The sequence below is a fragment of the Pholcus phalangioides genome, unplaced genomic scaffold, assembly GCF_987345545.1.
Source record: "Pholcus phalangioides strain wild (caught in Gottingen) unplaced genomic scaffold, Ppha-v1.0 ptg000028l_1, whole genome shotgun sequence".
NCBI classification, from domain to species: Eukaryota; Metazoa; Arthropoda; class Arachnida; order Araneae; family Pholcidae; genus Pholcus; species Pholcus phalangioides.
The window spans coordinates 1053530-1074973 of NW_028301618.1; the positions used below are offsets into that span (position 1 = coordinate 1053530).

General features: G+C 40.4%; 1 protein-coding gene across 1 annotated transcript in view; it reads right to left on the bottom strand.

The window, feature by feature from the left end:
- Positions 1-20965, bottom strand: part of LOC149067705 (uncharacterized) — a 57614-nt gene extending 36649 nt beyond the window's left edge. The window contains exon 1 of the mRNA XM_089252157.1: positions 19177-20965. Coding sequence (XP_089108283.1) covers positions 19759-20565 — 807 coding nt within the window. The 5' untranslated portion in view covers positions 20566-20965 and the 3' untranslated portion in view covers positions 19177-19758. The remainder of the gene's footprint in view (positions 1-19176) is intronic.
- Positions 20966-21444: the final 479 nt, after the last annotated feature.

Below are 21444 nucleotides of genomic sequence, written 5' to 3' on the forward strand. Positions count from 1 at the left end.
TGAGCAAGTATGTGAGTGGCAAAAGTGATTTAGACAGCAGGAGCCAGGACAGTGAGTGACTCAGAGACGGAGCCGTCTTAAGAGCATCGTGCTCCCCCCCCCCCACCCATCAAAAATATTCAGTTATTATTATTCTCTCACATATATACAGTAGAAAGATATATTATAAAAAGGGGAAAGAAAGATTTGCCCCGTTTTTTTTTTTACACGAATATTGAACTATTATTGAAATCAAAGATTGAAATTATTTTCCGTAATTTCAGCAATATTTGGCAACTTTGTTTAGTTTTAGCGTCATTTTTGGTGATAATTGGCGATGTCCCGTATTTATAATCCCAATTTTTCCCGTATTTCTCTCGAGGAAATATGGTTAGCCTAGCCATACAGCATTTTACAACAACCAGTGGCATTGGGTGGGAAATGAAGGCGCCGTCTATCGGTGGTTGCCAAAGGCTCGGTAGGTACAGAACTTATCTCTGACGCTCTTGTCCGGATTCGAACTCGAACTTCGCGGTGACCTTCATAGTGGAGACTCACCAAAGGCTGGTCATCACTATCCTCCTTGCGGCCCGGTGCAAGGCCAAAACGGCTCATATCTTCATTACGATTTTAAAGGAAGCCGTCCCCCCCCCCCCCCCCCCCGCTACCCTTCAAGCGAAACGGCCACGAAAGAAAGTAAGAGTAACTGAGAGAAAATTCTACTTGCAAAAAAAAAACAGCAACCCTAATTTGATTGGTCAATCGAAGCGTGGGAAAATGAAATGATATTTACATCAAGTATATAAACAAAGTCATAGCGCACCGGTTTCGATCATGCACATGAAGAAGTGGCAAGCAAGAGATGATTGCGAGAAGAAAGTGTGTGTCTCCCTCCCTATGATTAAAATCAGAATAATTCTGCTTATGCAATTTCAAAAGTGCAAATATTTTGACGGGGGTGGGGAAGGGGATGATGATATTTGCAATACGTATTTTCAGCTACAGTATCGTAATATATTCACACTCGCACGTGTGTTAATTTCTCGAGTGAGGTATGCTTACCGGAGACTGTAGGAGAGAATATTACTCAAAATTCTATAACACGTGTGTGGGTGGAAGCAAAAAGAAAAAAAAACCATCAGGTCAGTTGTGATGACATCAAAATAAATAAACAAAGCCCAATGTTTTTGCTCGTAATGCGAATCGTCGCTCGTTAACCGAGTCAAAATTTGTTTCGAAATTTTCGCTCGTTACGCGAACCACTCGTTAGCCGAACCACTCGTTAACCGAAGTTCCACTGTATGTACTTTTAGTGTCATTTCAGTACAAAATACGGCTATATTAAGGTATATCCGCGACTACCTTTCTCGTCACTTTTCTTTGAAATGCTACTGGAGTGAACTTTAATAGCATTTTTCGATAGAAAGTGTCTCGAAATGGTGAAAGCAGCGACAAAATTTGGGCTATTTATGTCATTTTCTATGAAAAAGTCGTTTTTATGTCAAATTTTAGGCAAAATTCATGTGATATTCGAAACACGATTGCAAAAAATTTTGTTAATGAAATGCTTTGGGATTTTCACAGTGCATTTAGCCAGTGATGTTGCAGGTTATGAACCAAAATTTAAAGGATTGCATGACATGCTCATAAGTTACATTAAAATATGTATGATTGAATGTCATATATATAGCCCTCTGGTGGCTCGTCGTCCATGAGCTATTAGCTGATCGGTTTCACCGTCCATTGCACGGTTCCGTTCGGCATATATACGCTCTAGCGAAGGAAAATCTCTATCTCCTCTGTAGCTTAGTGGTCGGAGCACTCGTCCGCAATCGAGGGACCCGGGTTCGACTCCCGGTAGAGGCAGAGATGAGTTTTTCCCTTCCTTAAAAAATTAACATCTCAAATAATAAATATCTTCACAACATCCCGTCTTCAGTATATCTCGTATTAAAATATGTACGTGTGAATTTTTTGAAATTTCATCCTACATTTTGTCTATAGAAAACGCTGTAATGCAAAAAATATATGTGATAGACCTTAGATTTTGGTTCATAACCTCAACAATATATAGCAAAATATCACATTAAAATTTCGTAAGGATACAATGAATCAATTTTCGCAAATCATGTCACAAACTCAAGTAAAATGTCAAAAATAGCACATTCTTCGTAAAACACGTTTTAAAGTCTTTATTCGCGTATTACTTGTATGTAAAAACGCAACACTAAATTGAACGTAACTTTGATTCTAAGCGTCATATAAACAAAACAAGGCCTGTTTTGGAATCACATCAACGATCAGCAATAAACGTAGTCGGATACCTTAAGTATACCACTTTTTTTTTTTATTATCTAGAAAGAGTTGATTTCTTGTCGGTGTAGTTTTTCGAGAGCTGCGGAAATTTTACGTGTTCAAAGATCTATGAAATCGCACCAAATCGAGGACGGACATTGGAAACAAAATTCAGGGTAAAACTGTTCAACTTTGCTAAGCAAGGTTGTATCCGTTTATAGGTGACGTTAAAATCAAGGCAATTCTGTATATATTTTGCCTAAATTAACCCCTTTTAACCAATTAAAGAAGCCACCCCTTAAATAATTACGTTTTCTGTTAATATATTGTTTCAATTATAAAAATATGCTAACAACACCAGTTTCCACACCCGTTTTTTTATGGGGCATAATGCATTTTTATGGGGTTGAATCATATAGAGTAAATGATGATTTGATCATTTTTGTCGCACCACGGGTCATTTTCTGCACACGAGGGCTAATTAGACCGGGACCTATAACTTATTACCGATTCCAGTTGTTTTTTTTTTCAATACTCATCGAGAGGTCGGTGCTCTAGCTCCCTAGATATGGGACTCCTTGCGGTAGCAATCTCTTTTTTTTCTGTGGCCATGTCGCCGTTTCTGTTGTACCCTTGCGTAAAGGACGAACCAGGTATCGAACTCGCGACGCCTCTTAACATCCTTTGGTACTTCAGGCGTGTATATTATCGACCTGGGCTACCTATACCGCTGCCTAGAGAGTTAACGTGATCGGAACTACCAGAGCGCACTCAATCGAGAACCTACCAACGAGGTTACAATTTCCCATCTAAATTCCGAAACAGCGATTCGTACACGGATCCACAACTGATGCTGAAACTGTTGGTGGGGGCGCCAATAACGAAACTTCAAAATCATTTCGCGCACGTAATCAAGCGTCAACTGAACATCGAACGGCCATCGATTGTGTGCGTGTAACGGCATTTGCATCACGTAACGTTGAAAGTTGTTCGCATTGAGCATGAATACAGCCTGCTATTGGAACAACTGCATTTTAAAAAAAAAAACTCGAGGAAAATTATATTAAAAAAAAGCACGTTGCCCCTGGAGGTTGAACGTATACCTCTTCTTCTTCCTCATATTCGATTCTCCCACTTCCCGCTGCATAGTAAAATAGTCGAGCGGCGACCCGCTGCCATCCGCAGGTTAGTATTTGACCTCCATTGGCGCGTTTTAACAGACAACCCTGATCCAAATGTGCAGTCCACAGAGAGAGACGCGGATGCGTTTCTATGTCAAAAAGGGGGGAAAAAAATGAAATTACAACAAAAATACAATCATTCGACAGACGAAAAAAAAAGAATAAGATGGTAGAAAACTCTTCAAAGAAAAGAATCTACCGTAAGAGGAATCCGCGGACCGTGAAGACTACTACGACGACGGGGGTCCAGCGAAGAATGAGACGGCCTTAACCGGATTCTGACCAACGGTCAAGCTAGCGTGGGGGGGGGGTTCTTTCTTTCCTTCCCCTCTCCTGATTGTTCATTAATGGCTTTGGGGTTCTCTTCTCTTTTTTTCTTGTACTCTTATTAAATCCGAAAATGTGGCCACTGACCCTTCACTATCGCCATCACTGGCACAAGGTCAGTGATGCCCTTCCGACTTCCCCTTCTGTTTACACTTTATTTTTTAGTTCAGGGTGAAGCCGAAATTGCACAGGAAGTCCGCGCTTAATCGGGAGGTTGTGTATTTTAGCGTTTTATGAGGAAGAAATGAGCTTAAGACATCGGTTGCTCAATATATATATATATGTATGTGGACACGTTTTATTTTTTTCCCCTTCTACGAAAGAAAATAACCTGAAGAACTTTTTAATTGCGGGGTTGCGTCCATCACATTTTGGTAGTTTCACCATTCCTGCGGGAAAAGGTAATAAAGAGTGGATATTACTCGCGGGTATGTCGTATTTTACAGGAGGAGGAGAGAAGAGAATTGCAATGTGTTTTTTTTGGTCTTTGGTCCTTGAAGGTTAGGTAGGATTTGTGGTGCGACGATTGCCCAATCCAAGAAGTTTCGCCTCCCGGACTTGGGTTATTTTTCTGAGATTCTGTGACAAACAACCGAGTAACGAGCGGGCACGGAAAATAAAAGAGAAAGTGATTCATATATCCGCCATTGAAGGGGCAAAAAAGTAAATCGTTGTTGGTCGCGATACTAAAATGGAAATTTTTTCCCACGGGGATTTCTTGCTTCAAAGAATTAAGACCAGCGATGGTTTTAAGGTAACAGATAGCAAGCATGCTGTGTGCTTTTATAACGGAACACTGTCTGGATAATGAGAGGTTTTCCTGAGAGAGTAAAGGCTTTTCCGCCCAACACTTGGGAGAAAATGTGGGTTTTTTTTTTCCTCTTCTCCAAAGCTTGGTGCGTGAAGGTTTTCTTGGCCACGAAACTAGACATGACAATGGTTCTTTCTCGAATAGAAATGCAAGCACGTTGTCCCGAAGGACAGGATCATATTGGGAAAAGCCTAATCATATCATGTCCGGGCCGAGCAAAGGTTCGTCTATGCTCGGCTTTTCTGACCAAGTAGAGACTTTTCTGACCAACGCTTGGGAGTAAAGGCTTTCCTCACCAAACGCTTAATAATAAGAGTTTTCCCGACCAAACGCTTGACAGTAAAAGCTTTCTTGACCAAATGTTTGACAGTAAAAGCTTCCCTGAGTAACGATTTTTATAACAGGCATTCTTGACCAACGCTTTTCAGAACAGGCCTTTTTTAACAACGATTGAAAGTAAAAGCAATAGCTTTTGATTAGAAATGGTACTGTTCAATATTTTATGGCTTTCGTGAACAATGTAAACAATGCTTTGGAGCAGAAGCTTTCGTGAACAATGCCTTGGAGCAGAAGCTTTCGTGAACAATGCTTTGGAGCAGAAGCTTTCGTGAACAACGGTATTCTGACCAACGGTTTTCCTGACCTGAGCAGAGGCTTTCTCGGCCAATGTTTTGGAGCAGAGGGTAGCCAGACCAATGCTTTTAAGGGGCTATCCTGACCAATGCTTTTAAGAGGCTTTCCTGACCAATGCTTTTAAGAGGCTATCCTGACCAATGCTTTTAAGAGGCTATCCTGACCAATGCTTTTAAGAGGCTATCCTGACCAATGCTTTTAAGAGGCTATCCTGACCAATTCTTTTAAGAAGAGACTATCCTGATAAATTCTTTTAAGAAGAGACTATCCTGATAAATTCTTTTAAGAAGAGACTATCCTGATAAATTCTTTTGGGCAGAGGCTTGTTTTTTCAGTAGAGGGAATCCTAACTAATGCTTTGGAGCAGAAGCTTGCCTAACCTTTGCTTTCGGGTAAAAGCTTTCCTGTCCAACGCTTGACAGTGATATCTTTCCCGACCAACGCTAACGGGTTTGAGACTTCTTGATCAATGCCGTTGAAAAAAAAAGTGTTTTCCTTGATAACTTTAAAGTGTTAGAACTAATAATAGTCTTTACACACTTCAAGGGCGCTACAGAGAAGCCTCGAGATGAGACGGAGGTATTCCATGCGATATTTAATATTCTAATCTCATTGCTATGGATGCCGCCGACGTGGAAAATTTTTCAGAATCATTTGATCTAAGTAAAGAGGCAAGAGGAACACAACGGAGCTCTCAGCAGCCAATGGAAAGGGGTAAGGGACAGAATGTAGCTGTATTCTATCTCTCTCTCTATAATATGGGAAAATGAGAGAGAAAGCAAATGATTAAGAACAAAATAAGGTGTTGGAGAGACTCGAATCTATATTTCTCATGGCCCGTTTTTCTATTTCCTACAGGCCAAAAAGGAAAGGTAAAATAACCTTCTTTTTTTTCTCTCTCTCTCACACGAGGAAGTGTTTGAACTAGGCGTTATATACGTTCAAAGGAGGAACTTTGCCTTAAGGGTCTTGTGCAAATACCTGAGCACACAGAGTCCGTATTAATGTTTTTTTCTCTTTCCTTCTATTAGAAGACCAACGAGCGGTTTTTTTTACCTTATTTTATTTTTTTTCAATATCATTATTATTTTATTACGACAGTTGTCGACGGGTGGGTGAGATTACATGGCAAATCCAGGCGCACGACATGATGCAATCGTCGAGGTAGAAGAAATGTATTTTATCACGGAATTTAGTTCCATCTTTCCTCTGGGATAAAGAATATCGCTCGTTTGGGATCATTTTAAGGCCACAAACATGGTAAAAACATTATAGTGAGTGTCCACGTTCGGTCAGAAAACGTTATAGAGTGAGTGTCCACTTTCGGTCAGAAAACGTTATAGAGTGTCCACTTTCGGTCAGAAAACGTTATAGAGTGTCCACGTTCGGTCAGAAAACGCTATAGAGTGAGTGTCCACGTTCGGTCAGAAAACGCTATAGAGTGAGTGTCCACCTTCGGTCAGAAAATGTTACAATGAGTGAGTGTCCACGTTCGATCAGAAAATGTTACAATGAGTGTGTCCATGTTCGGTTAGAAAACGTTATAGAGTGAGTGTCCACGTTTGGTCAGAAAACGTTACAATGAGTGAGTGTACACGTTCGGTCAGACAACATTATCGTGAGCGTCCACATTCGGTCATAAGCCATACTAGGGCTACAATTTTTATGACCCAAAAACTGATAGAAAATTCTCTATAAAAATGTATTTATAGGCCTACCCTAAAAAAATAAAAACATATGCCTTAAAAACTGAAAATATGCCAAAAAAACTCTGAAAATTTGCGTTATGAAGTCAAAGAAATACCAAAACGTTTCCTTCAAATTTTTCCTTTCCAGAAAGATTTATTTCAGCAAAAGTAATGTGAGCATGAGGAATATTAATGCTATTAATACTACTGAAAAAAAAATTAGTTGTTGCTTGAACTGAAATTCTTCAGTTTACTGACTTTTACATGTATATCACAGAATCAGTAAGCAATGCAAGCAGATTCAACAAACGGGGGAATCTTAGGATGGATCTCCGGGTCACCCTCCCCACCGGCTATTGCCGGTGTCCGAAAACTGCGAAGTGAGGTGCAAATATTTAGGCAAACGTAGGCCTGCGCAGAATCAAATTTAATCATGAAACAATTTACAGTTACACAGCTGTTAAGTGGGGAAGAGGACAGTGGAGAGGGGCACTTGAGAACAAGATTAGCTTGCAACAAATCTCCTCCTGTACATCTTATCTCCAGCTTGAAGAAATGGAAGAAAGATTCGATAATATCTCAACAGGATGAATGTACGACCTCCCTCTCGAAAATTTTAGAAAGTATTATCAAAAAGCAATCGGTGAAGTAGATAGACAAGATTAGACAGTATTGCCGGAAAATCAGCATGGGTTCAGGAAAGTAAAATCATATGCAACACCCCCCCCCCTCTTTTTTCGCTTCTATAATCACGTGACTAAGGCTTTGGAAGAAGGCCAAAATGTCGATGTTGTTTATCTTGATTTCCAGAAAGCATTCGATCGGATCTAACATTGAAGCATTTACAGGAAATTTGGATTAGGGGCAATTGAATCGTATGTGATTGAGAGATAGGTCACAATGGGTTATAGAGAACGGGAAATTTTCTGATTGGACAAGTGTGGAGAGTGGATTCTCTCAAGGAAGTGTCCTTGGACCCATTTCTTTTTTCTTTTGTGATACATGCTTTTATATTGGGTTGCTGTATTTTGGTTACATTCGACATCCATATTTTTTTTTTTGCATTTTTTTTTCAGCCACCTAGTTGGGCAATTTATCTGTAGTGGTATTTGTGTTTGTATTTGTATTTAGATGTCCAGAACACTAAGATCCGTCCTTTTACTTATCTCATCCCGTATAAGTATTTCAATAGGAAATTGAGATGGCTGGAAACGCCCCCCCCCCCCATCTTCATTGAAAATGCTAAAATATGCGAAAAACATATGTACTAAAATCCATGAAAAATGCCTTAAAATGTATACAAATACAAATACAACGCCACAACAGGCAAAATGCCCAACGAGGTGGCTGAGAAAAAGATGCCCAGAAAAATATGGATGTTATATATTTCCAAAATATGTATAGCAACCCAATTAAAAATGCAGTTAACAAAAATTATAACACTATACAATGCCCAAAAAGAATACTTATCGTTGTCTTATACTAAGTATGGATAGCTTCTCGATTTACCCCAACATGTTTATCGTATTTCTTTTTAAACGTGTCAATTGTATTACAATTTACTACCTCCGGGGGTAAGCTATTCCATTTATTATGACTGGGAAATCATGAAGAAATGCCTTAAAATGATTGGAAAATTATGAAGAAAAGCTCTATCGCATAAAAATAGCGAAACTTGCAAAATCATAAAAAATAAATAAAAATATGCATCGAAAGAGAAGCCGAATCGCACTACACTGACGTGACGGGATTAAATCACGTCAGCGCGTTTCAGCCCTAAGCCATGGGAAATCCCAGCCCTACGAACTGATAACACATCTTTTTCCCCACTCCTAGGAAAAAAAAAAGCTCGGATCACGACTATGGAGCCGCGAACGAACCGCAGTTCTTAAGCCGTTCGTCTCTTCCAGATTCAAGCTGGTATATCATGTGTTGGAACTCCCCCCAACTTCGTAATCCTTTTGTTTATTTCCTTTCAAGCATTCAATGACACCTTATCATGACGATATCGATGATGTTATCCTTGACATTGAGGGAAAAATGACTGAGAGGGTTGGGGGTGATTGAGAATAAGAAGTTTAGCCGATATGGTCGGTTGGATGGTCACTAATTAATTATCACTGCAAAATAAATATATTTTGCCGTGGAATTGATACGCGTTCCGACATCGTACGTGTGTGTGTGTGCGTCGTCCTTGACATACCTGTGAGTGGAATATTCAAAATTGGACACACATACATGCACCAAAAAAAAAGAGAAGAAAATAGGTTATGCAAATAAGAAGAGAGAGAAAAAAGTGTCATCACGCGATTGGATGGAATCAGTGAGACTTAAACATGGAGTTGAGATCATATCACGTTTAAATGGAACTTTCCTGCTTCCCTGCTAATATACAGAGGAAACTGATGAAAAGAAGCAAAAAAAAAAATGGTCGTGACGTCCTGAATGACCGTTTAGTTCTCACAAAAATGAGTCTAACTTTTTTATGTTTTTTCCAAAAATAAATTGTATTGTGGGAAAAGGAAGTTTTTATTTTCGGGATGGACTCTTGATGACATGATTCACATCATGAATCGCTTTTTTCAAGGATGCCGACGACAGGATCTATCTAATCCAGAGGTCTTCATCTTTCCAGACACTCCCCTCCCCCACCATGACTGGCTAAAACAAATTTCCATGGAGTCCGAAGGCCAACAAGTCATCATATGATATCTAGATTCACACAGTAACGGTTTGCGGAAAATTTACCGACCAAAAATTCATCAACGTAAAATTCACCGACAACAATTCACCGACTAACAATTCATCCACGGAAAATTCGCCGACAACAATTCCCCGCTGGGAAAATTTACCAACCAAAATTCACAGCTAGGAAAATTCACCGTTAGGAAAATTCACCGACAGCAATACATCGGTAGGAAAATTCGCCTGCTAACAATTCATCGACGAAAAATTTACCGACTAACAATTCATCAACGTAAAATTCACCGATAACAATTCCCCGCTGGAAAAATTTACCGACCAAAATTCACAGCTAGGAAAATTCACCGGCAGCAATACATCGGTAGGAAAATTCGCCTACTAACAATTCATCGACGAAAAATTTACCGACCAACAATTCATCAACGTAAAATTCACCGATAACAATTCCCCGCTGGAAAAATTTACCGACCAAAATTCACAGCTAGGAAAATTCACCGCTAGGAAAATGCGCCGACAGCAATACATCGGTAGGAAAATTCGCCTACCAACAATTCATCGACGAAAAATTTACCGACCAACAATTCATCAACGTAAAATTCACCGATAACAATTCCCCGCTGGAAAAATTTACCGACCAAAATTCACAGCTAGGAAAATTCACCGCTAGGAAAATTCACCGACAGCAATACATCGGTAGAAAAATTCGCCTACTAACAATTCATCGACGAAAAATTTACCGACCAACAATTCATCAACGTAAAATTCACCGATAACAATTCCCCGCTGGAAAAATTTACCGACCAAAATTCACAGGTAGGAAAATTCACCGACAGCAATACATCGGTAGGAAAATTCGCCTACTAACAATTCATCGACGAAAAATTTACCGACCAACAATTCCCCGCTGGAAAAATTTACCGACCAAAATTCACAGCTAGGAAAATTCGCCTACTAACAATTCATCGACGAAAAATTTACCAAGAACAATTCACCGCTAGGAGAATTCACCGACAAGCAATTCATCGACGCAAAATTCACCGACCAAGAACAATGCACCGACAACAGTTGGACACGAATTAATGAGCCAGTAAGTGAGCGTGGAATGACCGAGTGAGTGAGTCAGTAAATGATACTGTAGTTAGTGAGTGACAGAGAGTGGTTAGTGTTGGTGAGTAAGCGAATGACTTAGTGCGCGACGTAGAGATATATATTAAGTGATTTAGTGAATGAGTGGGTGACCTCTAGTGGATGAGAGACCGAGTGGTAGACTGAGAGATCTGGTGAGTGAGCGAGTCACAAAATGAGCGACCTAGTGAGTAAGTGCGTGACCTGGTGCTTGACTACGTGACCTAGTCAGGAAGTGAGTGAGCTAGACACAGAGTGGGTGACCTGGTGAGTTAGTGATAGAATGAGCGACCTAGTGAGGCAGCAACAGAGTGAGTGACGTAGTCTGTGAGTAATCGAGTGAGAGTGATCGACCTAGTAGGTGAGTAAGCGAGTGAGAGTGAATGGCCTAGTTGGTGAGTGAGCGAGTGACAGAGTGATTGACCAGGTGATTGAATGTATAACAGAGTAAGCAACCTAGTGAGTTGATGATAGAATGAGTGACATAGTGAGTGAATGACAAAATGCGTGACCTAGTGAGTAGCGCTCGACAAATAAGGTCTCGTCTTCCCGATAAAAAAAAAAATATCCGAATATCGGGCTTTGGCTAGCCAGTTCGCGAAGTGACCGGAGATCCCTGGCCAAAGTCCGATAACGAAAGACATGATTCGGGATCATCGCCAAGTTGGTTATTTTTATAGTTTTTTCTCTCGTCACATGGAGCTAATCCAATACAGCTACTATGTACGTGTATATATATATATAGCCAGGTGTCACATGTTAGCGATGAAAAAAAGCCGGATTTGGCGCCTACCGGACCTTCTTTTATAAATGCATCGAACTTCGGTCAGGGATATCCAGTCACTTAGCGAATTAGCCGGCCAAGACCCGAATCATTTCTGAAAGTCGGACTTAGACCAAAACCCTCGGCCAATTCATGAATTGGCTACACTTCGGGCTTTGTCAGTGACATATATAGTAGAAAGATACATATTATAAAGAAAGGAGGGAAAGAAAAGGCAACTCTTCCGTAGATAATAGGGTTGCCGTAACGCTTCGCGACGGTGAAAAGAGAGGAAAGAAAACACGGGGAACCACTTGTTTGAATTCATTTCACTGGTGTTTGGACGCAATATTACGCCCGTGATCGTGAAGAGGTAAAATGCGCCAACAAACTAATCCAGTGGTGGCCACAGTCCTTCACAGAATGATTCTCTATCGCCAGAGAAGATAATTCTACTAAACTACAGTACTTCAGCATACACTGTATAACGCCTGTCAGTGCCAGTGACTATTCTCCATCAAAACGAGGCATTGTGTGCGCGCGTGTATAGAAGAGTAATGTAATATTGTTCTTCCTCACATTATTACACCATTATTTTGGCTGGGAGACAAGAAAAAGGAGCGCGTGTGGGAGAGAAAAATGCATTATTTAGCCAAAAGAATAAATTCCCAGAAGAATTCTTATGTTTTTTACATCAACGCGATGTGACGTCATAGGACCAACATAAACCCTAAGACGATCCGAGTTATAACGCGTTAAATACGAACAAACAAAACGCCACGGGAGTGTATTGCCCAAAGAGTATTCAGCCGCCACCGTCTGCGGAATATTCATCGCCGCGAAATTCCCCAACACCGTCTAAAGCAGAAAGCCTCCGCGCGAAGCTCTCGTGACGTCACTGAAGTCGCCCTTTCCAACTACAGTCATTGGATGTACTACAAAAAAGGGGGTAAAGATTTCTCATACGTCGGCCTTATTTATCCGATGGCTACAGGTGAAATGGACGACTTCAGTGACGCCAAAGCATCGTGCGGAGACTTTCTGCCATAGAAGGTGTTGGCTCAGCGCTAGGAAAACTCAGCGAGAAAAAGTTGCATAGTGAGTGAGTGGATGAACAGGTGAATGAGCCAGCGGCTCTTTCACTCGGTAAATCACCTTGGTCACTCATCCGGTCACGCAATCGCTCACCTCCCACTCACGTGGTCACTCGCCCAATTCCCTGATCACTTAGGGTTGATTCCCATCTACAGACACTCACCGTGTCGAGTCAGACACGGCAACCATTCTTTAACATAAAAATGTCTGCCTGCGCAGTCACGATGGACCACGGTGATTTTTCCGTTAGTGAATTGTGAATTTTGTCAGCGGTGATTTTTCCGTCAGTGAATTTTGTCAGCGGTGATTTTTTCGTTAGTGAATTGTTTATCAGCACATTTTCACAGCTGTGATTTTACCGTAGGTGAATTTTTTCAGCGGTGATTTATCCGTTTGTGAATTGTTTGTCAGTGAATTTTCTCAGCGGTGATTTTTCCGTCGGTGAATTTTCCCAGTGGTGATTTTTCCGATGGTGAATTGTGAATTTTGTCAGCGTTGATTTTTTCGTCAGTGAATTGTTTATCCACGCATTTCCCCAGAGGCGATTTTACCGTCGGTAAATTTTTTCAGCAGTAATTTTTCCGTTAGTGAATTGTTTGTTAGTGAATTTTCCCAGCGGTGATTTTTTCCTATCGGTAAAGCGCGTGGTGGTGAATCGTTCTCGTTGAATTTTCCGTAAATCCGTTATCATGCCGTAATCCAACGAACCAACCTACCAGCGTTGTTGTTGCGCAATCAATCGTTCTCGAAGCAAACAACTCCGGTACGAGTGGCATCAACCGGATGATACCGAAACCTTTTCTTACCTACTCCATGTATTCAGGTTTCTTTTCTCATTGATTGCAGGATAATCCGTCAAGGCCGATTCGTACGTCCTCACGTGCCTCAAAAGGACGTAAAATAAATAAATAAATAAATAAATGCAAGTAAAAACTTGTATACATTGGGGGCTTATATCTAGATTTTTCTTCTGGGAAAGGCACACGTCTCTATCTGATATGACATAATTACATGCATGTGTATTTCTATTCCAGGGTCGAGCATTTCGCTTAATGGAATGAATAACAAAGTAAAACATGGAGATCGACATTTGCAAATGGAATCAGTTTCCTTCTGGTATAAACATCATCGCGTGCCAAGGTCTTTTTGGCTCTTATCCTACCTCAATGGCTACTTATTAATACACATAACGGCTATTAGAAAGATAATGATGATCTATTTATGATCGCGTCATTCTTTTCCTTAATGTCATCGTTATTTTCCTTCGGCCTACCTTTTCCTATCCTTAACGGACGTCACCACGCGGCACCGTCCATACCAGAGTTTCCACCTCATCCTCATGCGACGGTGTTATATACAAACAGAACGCCATTCGACGGTGTATATACAAGCGGAATGCCATACGACGGTGTATACACAAGCAGAATGTCAACGGCGTCACCATGCGACGGTGTTGTACACAAACAGAATGCTATGAGACGGTGTTGTACAAAAGCAGAATGCTATGAGACGGTGTTGTACAAAAGCAGAATGCTATGAGACGGTGTTGTATACAAAAAAAAAACTGCCAACCGCATGATCATGTCACGGTGCTGTGTACAATTCTGCGTGACGGTGTTTATACAAAAAATGACAACCGCGTAATCATGCGACGTTGATGCATATAAACAGAATGCCAACCACGTCACCATGTGACGGTGCTGTACACAAACAGAATGCTACGCGACGATGTTGTATCGAAACAGAATGCTGCGTGACGGTGTTTTAACAAAAAATTACAACCGCGTAATCGTGCGACGGTGATGTATACAAACAGAATATCAACCGCGTCATCATGCGACGGTGATGTATACAAACAGAATGCCAACCGCGTCATCATGCGACACCCCAGAGTTCCCACCTCGTCACCATGCTACGTAGAATCGCAACAAGAAGGGAGCTGGCGGGTCTTACATACCTGGCACCGGCAGTACCGTCTTAAGGCATGGGCCCACCCGGGCACGGCCCGGGGGCCTCAAGAGAATAGGGCCTCACAAAAATTAGATCTAGTTGAAAATTTCGAGAATTTGCCTAGTAAGGCCTCACAGAAATCACTTGGCCCGGGGGCCCAATTGTCCTAGTAAATTGTCCCTAGACGATTTGCCGGGGCTATTGTCGGCGAATTGAATTGAATTGAATTGAATTGGCCCGGAGGCCCATGACGCTCATAAGACGGCCCTGGGCACAAGGGGTGCAAATTCTACCTTTTAACTGCTCTTTCAACATTGCAGGGGGGGCGCCAAAATATCTGTTTGCGGTCCCGATGACATGGCGTTATATACAAACGAGATGCCCAGCACGTCATCATTCGACATATTATTCGCACATCGATTCGCGATGAAGAACGGATGAAACGGAAAACCGTAAAAGGGACATAAAATCGCGCAACTTCAACTGCCATCAATCTTGCCGTTTTCAGCATGCGAAATTCCCACCAATCACAAATACTTGCCGCAGCACACACAGAAAAGGATTACAAGAGATGCGTTGTCCTTCAAGCTGAGGACACGTAACTGTCCTCCTACAAGGAGATAAACCTCTAACGCGATCCTTTCCGGCGCACCGCCACGAGCACCCGAAGAGATTCTCTATGGCTACATAAAGGATCCCGTGATTCTCAATAATATATTCGACGCTTTGAATAACCCTAATAATGCGTCTCAGACACTCACATTCGAGAGCTCGTATCTATTCCTAAAACACACGCATACACGCAAGAAATGAGATCGTCGACGATCGTTCGAAGATCGTCGTCCAGACAATACACGCAATCACCAGTTTTTGGTTCCTGCTGAGTTAGTTATTTATCTAGTTCATTAGTTCTCTAACCCCGACTCAACATACGTACAAACGCGCGCGCGTATCGCACGCAAACTTTCGTAGAAAGAAAATAGAGTTTAGTAAAACTCCTATGGCAACGGTTTTGGGAATTAGAAAGCGGGTAACTTGCATAGAAACCATTGTTTTGCCGACTCGTTATACATTACAGCATCGGCAACAGTTAATAAGTGACCAAATTTATCTGAATCTAAACACGGGATAGTTGGCCATTGCAAGATAGAAGCCGTGATTCGAAGTGAAACGTTTATCACCGATATAGGTACTAAAACTGAAAACGTATCATTGTTTGACATGGTTTAAGTTATTGTTAAAAAGTTACATTTTTCTAAAAGAAAAACTATTGTTGCGGAACGCTCTTTTCAAAGAGCCATCGTTGATAGAACTGTACTGGAAAAATATTGTTGAAGGAAGATTTTTGAAAAAGTCATTGTTGAGAAAATACTTTGTTGGAAGAATTATTGTTGGAAGGATATTTTGATGAATCGTTGGTGATTCTTCCAACAAAAAAAATGTCCAACAATGATAAGAGAAAGTACTTTTTGTTTGTCGAAACACTCGGTGTTAGAATTCTTTCATAAAAAGTATTCTTAGTTTTCCTCTCTCTGCGGAAAAAAACAATGATTTTTTTAACAAAAATACTCCTTCAACAATGATTCAATGAAATATTCTTTGTCAAAAGAATCAATGTTGGAATCCTTCCATGAAAAATTGTCTTATTCTTCCAAAAAAAAAAAAGATTCTTTCGATAAAAAAAATAATACTCTTCTGACAATGATTTTCATACACGAATACTCTTATCTCCTAACAGTGATTCTTCATGCACGAATACTCTCATCTCCTAACAGTGATTCTTCATACACGAATACTCTCATCTCCTAACAATGATTCTTCATGCACGAATACTCTCATCTCCTAACAATGATTCTTCATACACGAATACTCTCATCTCCTAATAATGATTCTTTTGATAAAAATGTTTTTTATTCTTTTAAAAAATATATATTCTCTCAACAAAAATATTATGTTGGAAATAATTAAAATCATTGTTGAAAAATATTTCTGCCGGAACAACTATTGTTAAAAGAATAAGAATATTTTTATGAAAGAATCATTCTTAGAAGAATGAAAAACATTTTAAGAATCATTGAAAGAATATTTTGTCACAAGAATAAAAACATTTCGTCGGAAGAATGATTGTTAGAATTATAAGCGGTTTTTTTTTTTGGAAGGATATTTTTTTAGAAGAATCATTGCTTTAAAAGATACTTTGATGAACCGTTGTTGATTCTTTCAACAAAAAAATATCCAACAATGATTCGAAAAAATACTTTTTGTCCAAAGAATCAGTGTTAGAATTCTTTCATAAAAAAGTATTTAGTTTTTCCTCTGTGGAAACGAAAAAACAATGGCTTTTTAACGAAAATACTCTTCCAACAATGATTCAATGAACGTTTAGAGGGAAATCATTTTCCAACACAAATAGAAAATATTCTCCAGAAATAATCATTGTTAGAAGAATGAGAATTTTTTTTTTGTTGGAAGAAATCGTTATTAGGAGAAACACTTCTGTGTTGATAAAATCACTGTCGAATGCTGTTGTGTAGAAATAAAATCATTGTCAGAAGAATAAGAATTTTCTGTTTAAACAATCATTGTTGGAGGAAAAAACAATACTTTCTAGAAACATTCATTCTCACTCAAATATGAGTATTTTGCGGAAAGAATAATTGCTTTCAAAAATAAATAAAAATTTTGTTGACAGAACAGCCTCTGTTATAAAAAAGTATTCTTGAGAAAAAGAATCATTATATGCAAACGAATATTATTAAAAGAATTATTATCGAAAAGAATTTTTGTTTTGAGAACAGTGTTGGAAAAAAAAGTTCTTTCAACAGAATCACCGAAATCAAAGAAAATTTTGCTGAAAAACAAAAAAAATTGTAGTTGAAAAAAACATTGTTCAAAAATCATTATTGTAAAAACATAGCTGTAGAGTCGTTGTTTCGAAACCTTTTGTAAATTGCTCGGAGGAATTCAGCAAAAAAGTTATTGTTGAACAAAGTTTTTATTCATTCTTCCAACAATAAGTTTCTTTCCACAAAATACTCAAATTTGTGTGAGAATGATTCTTTTTAAAAAAAAAAAAGATATTCTTAGTTTGCTAACAATGATTCCTTTAAAAATATATACTTAATTTGCTAACAATGATTCTTGCAACACAATATTCATATTTGTGTGAGAACGAGTCTTTCAAGAAAATATTCATAGTTTGCTAACAATGATTCCTTTAAAAAAAAAACTTTTTGCTAACAATGATTCTTTAAACAGAAAATTCTTATTTTTCTAACAATAATTCTCTTCCCACAAAATAATCGTATTTGTGTAAGAATGATTATTTCAAGACAATATTCTTGGTTTGCTAACAATGATTCCTTCAACAAAATATTTTTTTTTCTAACAATGGTTCTTTGAATAGTAAATTATAACTCTCCCAGCAATAATTCTTTCCAGTCTTATTCTTCTGAAAAGGGGAATTTTCTTTCCATTGTATTTGTGTAAGAATGTTTCTTTATAGAAAATATCCTTACAATGATTCCCCTTCAACAAAATATTATTTCTTTGCTAACAATGATTTCCCCTTGAACAAAATATTATTACTTTGCTAACAATGATTCCCCTTCAACAAAATATTATTTCTTTGCTAACAATGATTTCCCCTTGAACAAAATATTATTACTTTGCTAACAATGATTCACCTTGAACAAAATATTATTACTTTGCTAACAATGATTCCCCTTCAACAAAATATTCTTACTTTGCTAACAACGATTCCCCTTCAACAAAATATTATTACTTTGCTAACAATGATTTTTCCCCTTCAACAAAATATTATTACTTTGCTAACAATGATTTTTCCCCTTCAACAAAATATTATTACTTTGCTAACAATGATTTTTCCCCTTCAACAAAATATTATTACTTTGCTAACAATGATTCTCCTTCAACAAAATATTTTGTTCTTAACAATGATTCTTTGAACATTAAATTCTTGTTCTTAACAATGATTCTTTGAACATTAAATTCTTGTTCTTTGAATAATAAATAATTCTCTCCACTCTTATTCCTTTAACAATGATCTTTCGACTCTTATTCCTCTTACAATAATTTTCTCCCCACTGTATTTGTGTAAGAATGATTCTTTTTTGTAAATATTCTTAATTTCAAATTATTCCAATTATTAACTAATTAAATGTTTTTCTCAATTATTTCTCTTCAACAAAATGTTCGTTGTTATGAACATTGATTCTATGTTAATTGATTCTTCCTCTAACAATGTACATTCTTTGTACATACTCTTATTTCTCTGATAATAATTCTTCGATCTTTCTACTGTCATTCTTCCGACACGCAATGTGGCTTTCTTTCTTCAAAAATGATTTCCATTTGCTCAACAATGGTTCAGCAAATATCAGCAGAAGTTTCCCTTAATATGGAACATCATTTAAAAAAAAAAAAATTGACGTTGGAAAGAGCTTTTTTGTGTAAAAGCTATTGTTAAAAAGAAGAAAAACCTTAGATATTTCTCACTTGGTCAACATTCGACATGAACTTCACTTTGAACGAAAATCACTGCAGGAGAGGAATTATAATGATCGTGATAATCAAAAATAATGACAAGAATCGATTTGTACTCACCAAAGTGAAAATCTGTAAAATCCACCACATCGATTAAGTCTTTAGTTGATCATCGAAAGAAAATCCTAATTGTTGGTGGCGGTGGCTCGTCACGGATATGACATCCAGAATGTCTTTGCTAAAATTCCCCCCCCCCCCAACACAACATGTGGTGGTCAGTTCCCAATGGTCAACATTCTTGTGGTTGGCACAAAGAGTATTTCACTTCAGCAAAGCTCGTATCGTTTGACAATACCGTACAAACAAAGGGGGGGGGGGTAAAACACAACACAGGGTGGGGCCACTTCTTGATGGAGTTCTGCACGAGGATTGATTGTTGGAAATAGCTGCCCTTGAAGTGCACGTGGGAGCGAATACGACGTCCCTGAGGAGGGGAGGGGGCTTGCTGTATATACTGAAGAGATATATATGTACTATATACTGTGTATATGTTGGATATAGGCATATGGTAATCGTGGTTTGCGGAAGAGATACGCAGGGATAATGGATTCAGGACGAACTAGGATTAAACAAATTTGGAGAATCGATCGGGAATCGTGTGTTGTCCGTCCCCGATTCGCTTCTCCGTTCTGGTAGGGACTATCAAATCATGATCGTCTCGACTTCCTCCTGGTACCTGGCGGACACGAAGTCCGCGGTGTCCGCCAGCTGGTGTAGTATGGCGTGCAGACCGTGCAGGTGGTGGCGGAAGGCGTTGGCTAGGTGCGACGTCTGTTCCATGATCATGCTGTCCCTGTCCGTCACGATGCTCTCGAAGTCGCTGTCGGTGTCCTGGTCCGAGGAACAGCCGGTGCTGCTGCTGCCGAGACCGTCGTCGGACGGCTGCCGGTAGGACGGGGACGACAGCTGCCTGAGGTGCTGGTGGCAGCCCGGGCTGGACATCGTCATCATCATCACGTTGGGCGACGGTGCCGTCGGCATCACCATCCGTCTCGGCGACGACATGCCGCTCGTGAGCGGGGTCGAGCTGCCGCCGTTGTGGAAGAGGGACGACGGCGGGCTGACGATGGACGGTCCCCACAGCAGCTCCGTCTTGACCTCCCTCAGCATCACGTAGAACCCGTACAGGTCCTGGTGCTGCTGTTGCTGCATCCCGGCCGGCGGAAGGGACGTCTTGAACCTCCTGTTCTGGATCTCCATGTCGTGCAGCCTCGACGGGACCAGGACGGTCGCGTCCATGTTGTTGACGGCCCTGACGAACCGCTCGATAGCCGTCAGCACCGACTGCTGCGAGCACTTCTGGTCGGACGACGACCGGGTCGCCGAGGAGGACGGGGACCTACCGCCACCGTTTCGGACCCCCCGGTGCTGCTCGCAGGAGCTGCCGGAAGACGACGAGTTGGACGCGCTGGACGCTGGCCGGCACAGGCTCTCGCCGTAGTTCAACATCTCGTCGCGCCTTTCCTTTTCAGAAGATGAACGGCAGTACGGCGGGCGCGTACTTCCTTGGCGTACAAACCTCCGCCTCCGGTCGCGTATCCGAGTGCTGCCCTCGTGGTCGCTCGCTCTCTTCCGAACGTGGGAATGCACGGGCGAAGGTGTGAGTGGTCTTCTTCCTCCTTTCAGTCGGTGGGCACCAAGACGGTCGTCGTTGTGGTTGCAGAAGCAGCAGCGGCGGCGGCACCAGCGCGAGGCATACAACAAACATTACACACGCACCACGCACTCGGTCACCGACCAAACTGGCAGCTACGCAGAGTGTTTCTGTTTTCCTCCCTTCGGACGCAGACGATACGAGATTCTTCATCGTCATCAGCGGTAAAGCAACCGGTTGCCGCGCCACCTGGCAGTCAGTCGACTATTTAATTGACCCCCATACACACACATAAAGTTAGAGGAAAAAGAGTAGAACAATTTTTTTTTGTGTCGGTCGAGTATTCGGTATGGCGGCAGGTAGGTAGGCAGGCAGGTAGGAACTAGCGTTTCCACTTCGTCTACCTTGAAGGCACTAGCCCGCGAAGCCCTCTTCCATGTATAAAAAAATATAATTACGTTTTTTTTCTTGTACTTAAGTAGGGTATTGCATCTTCTCCTCCGTCACCTTTTTCAAGTTCTCGCCCCCCCCCCCCGATGCCACGGGTTTTTTTTTTCAATTCGGTCCACTTCGGCCGAATCATGAAAATGAGGGGCGGCGGCGAATCCTCCAGAGCGTGTTGATTTTAATTAATAGAATTTTTCCTTTCTGATTCTCCTTCTCGTTTCTCGATCATCATCATCAATATTGAACACTATTTCATGATGATGAGATGATGGTGGTGGTGTGCATTA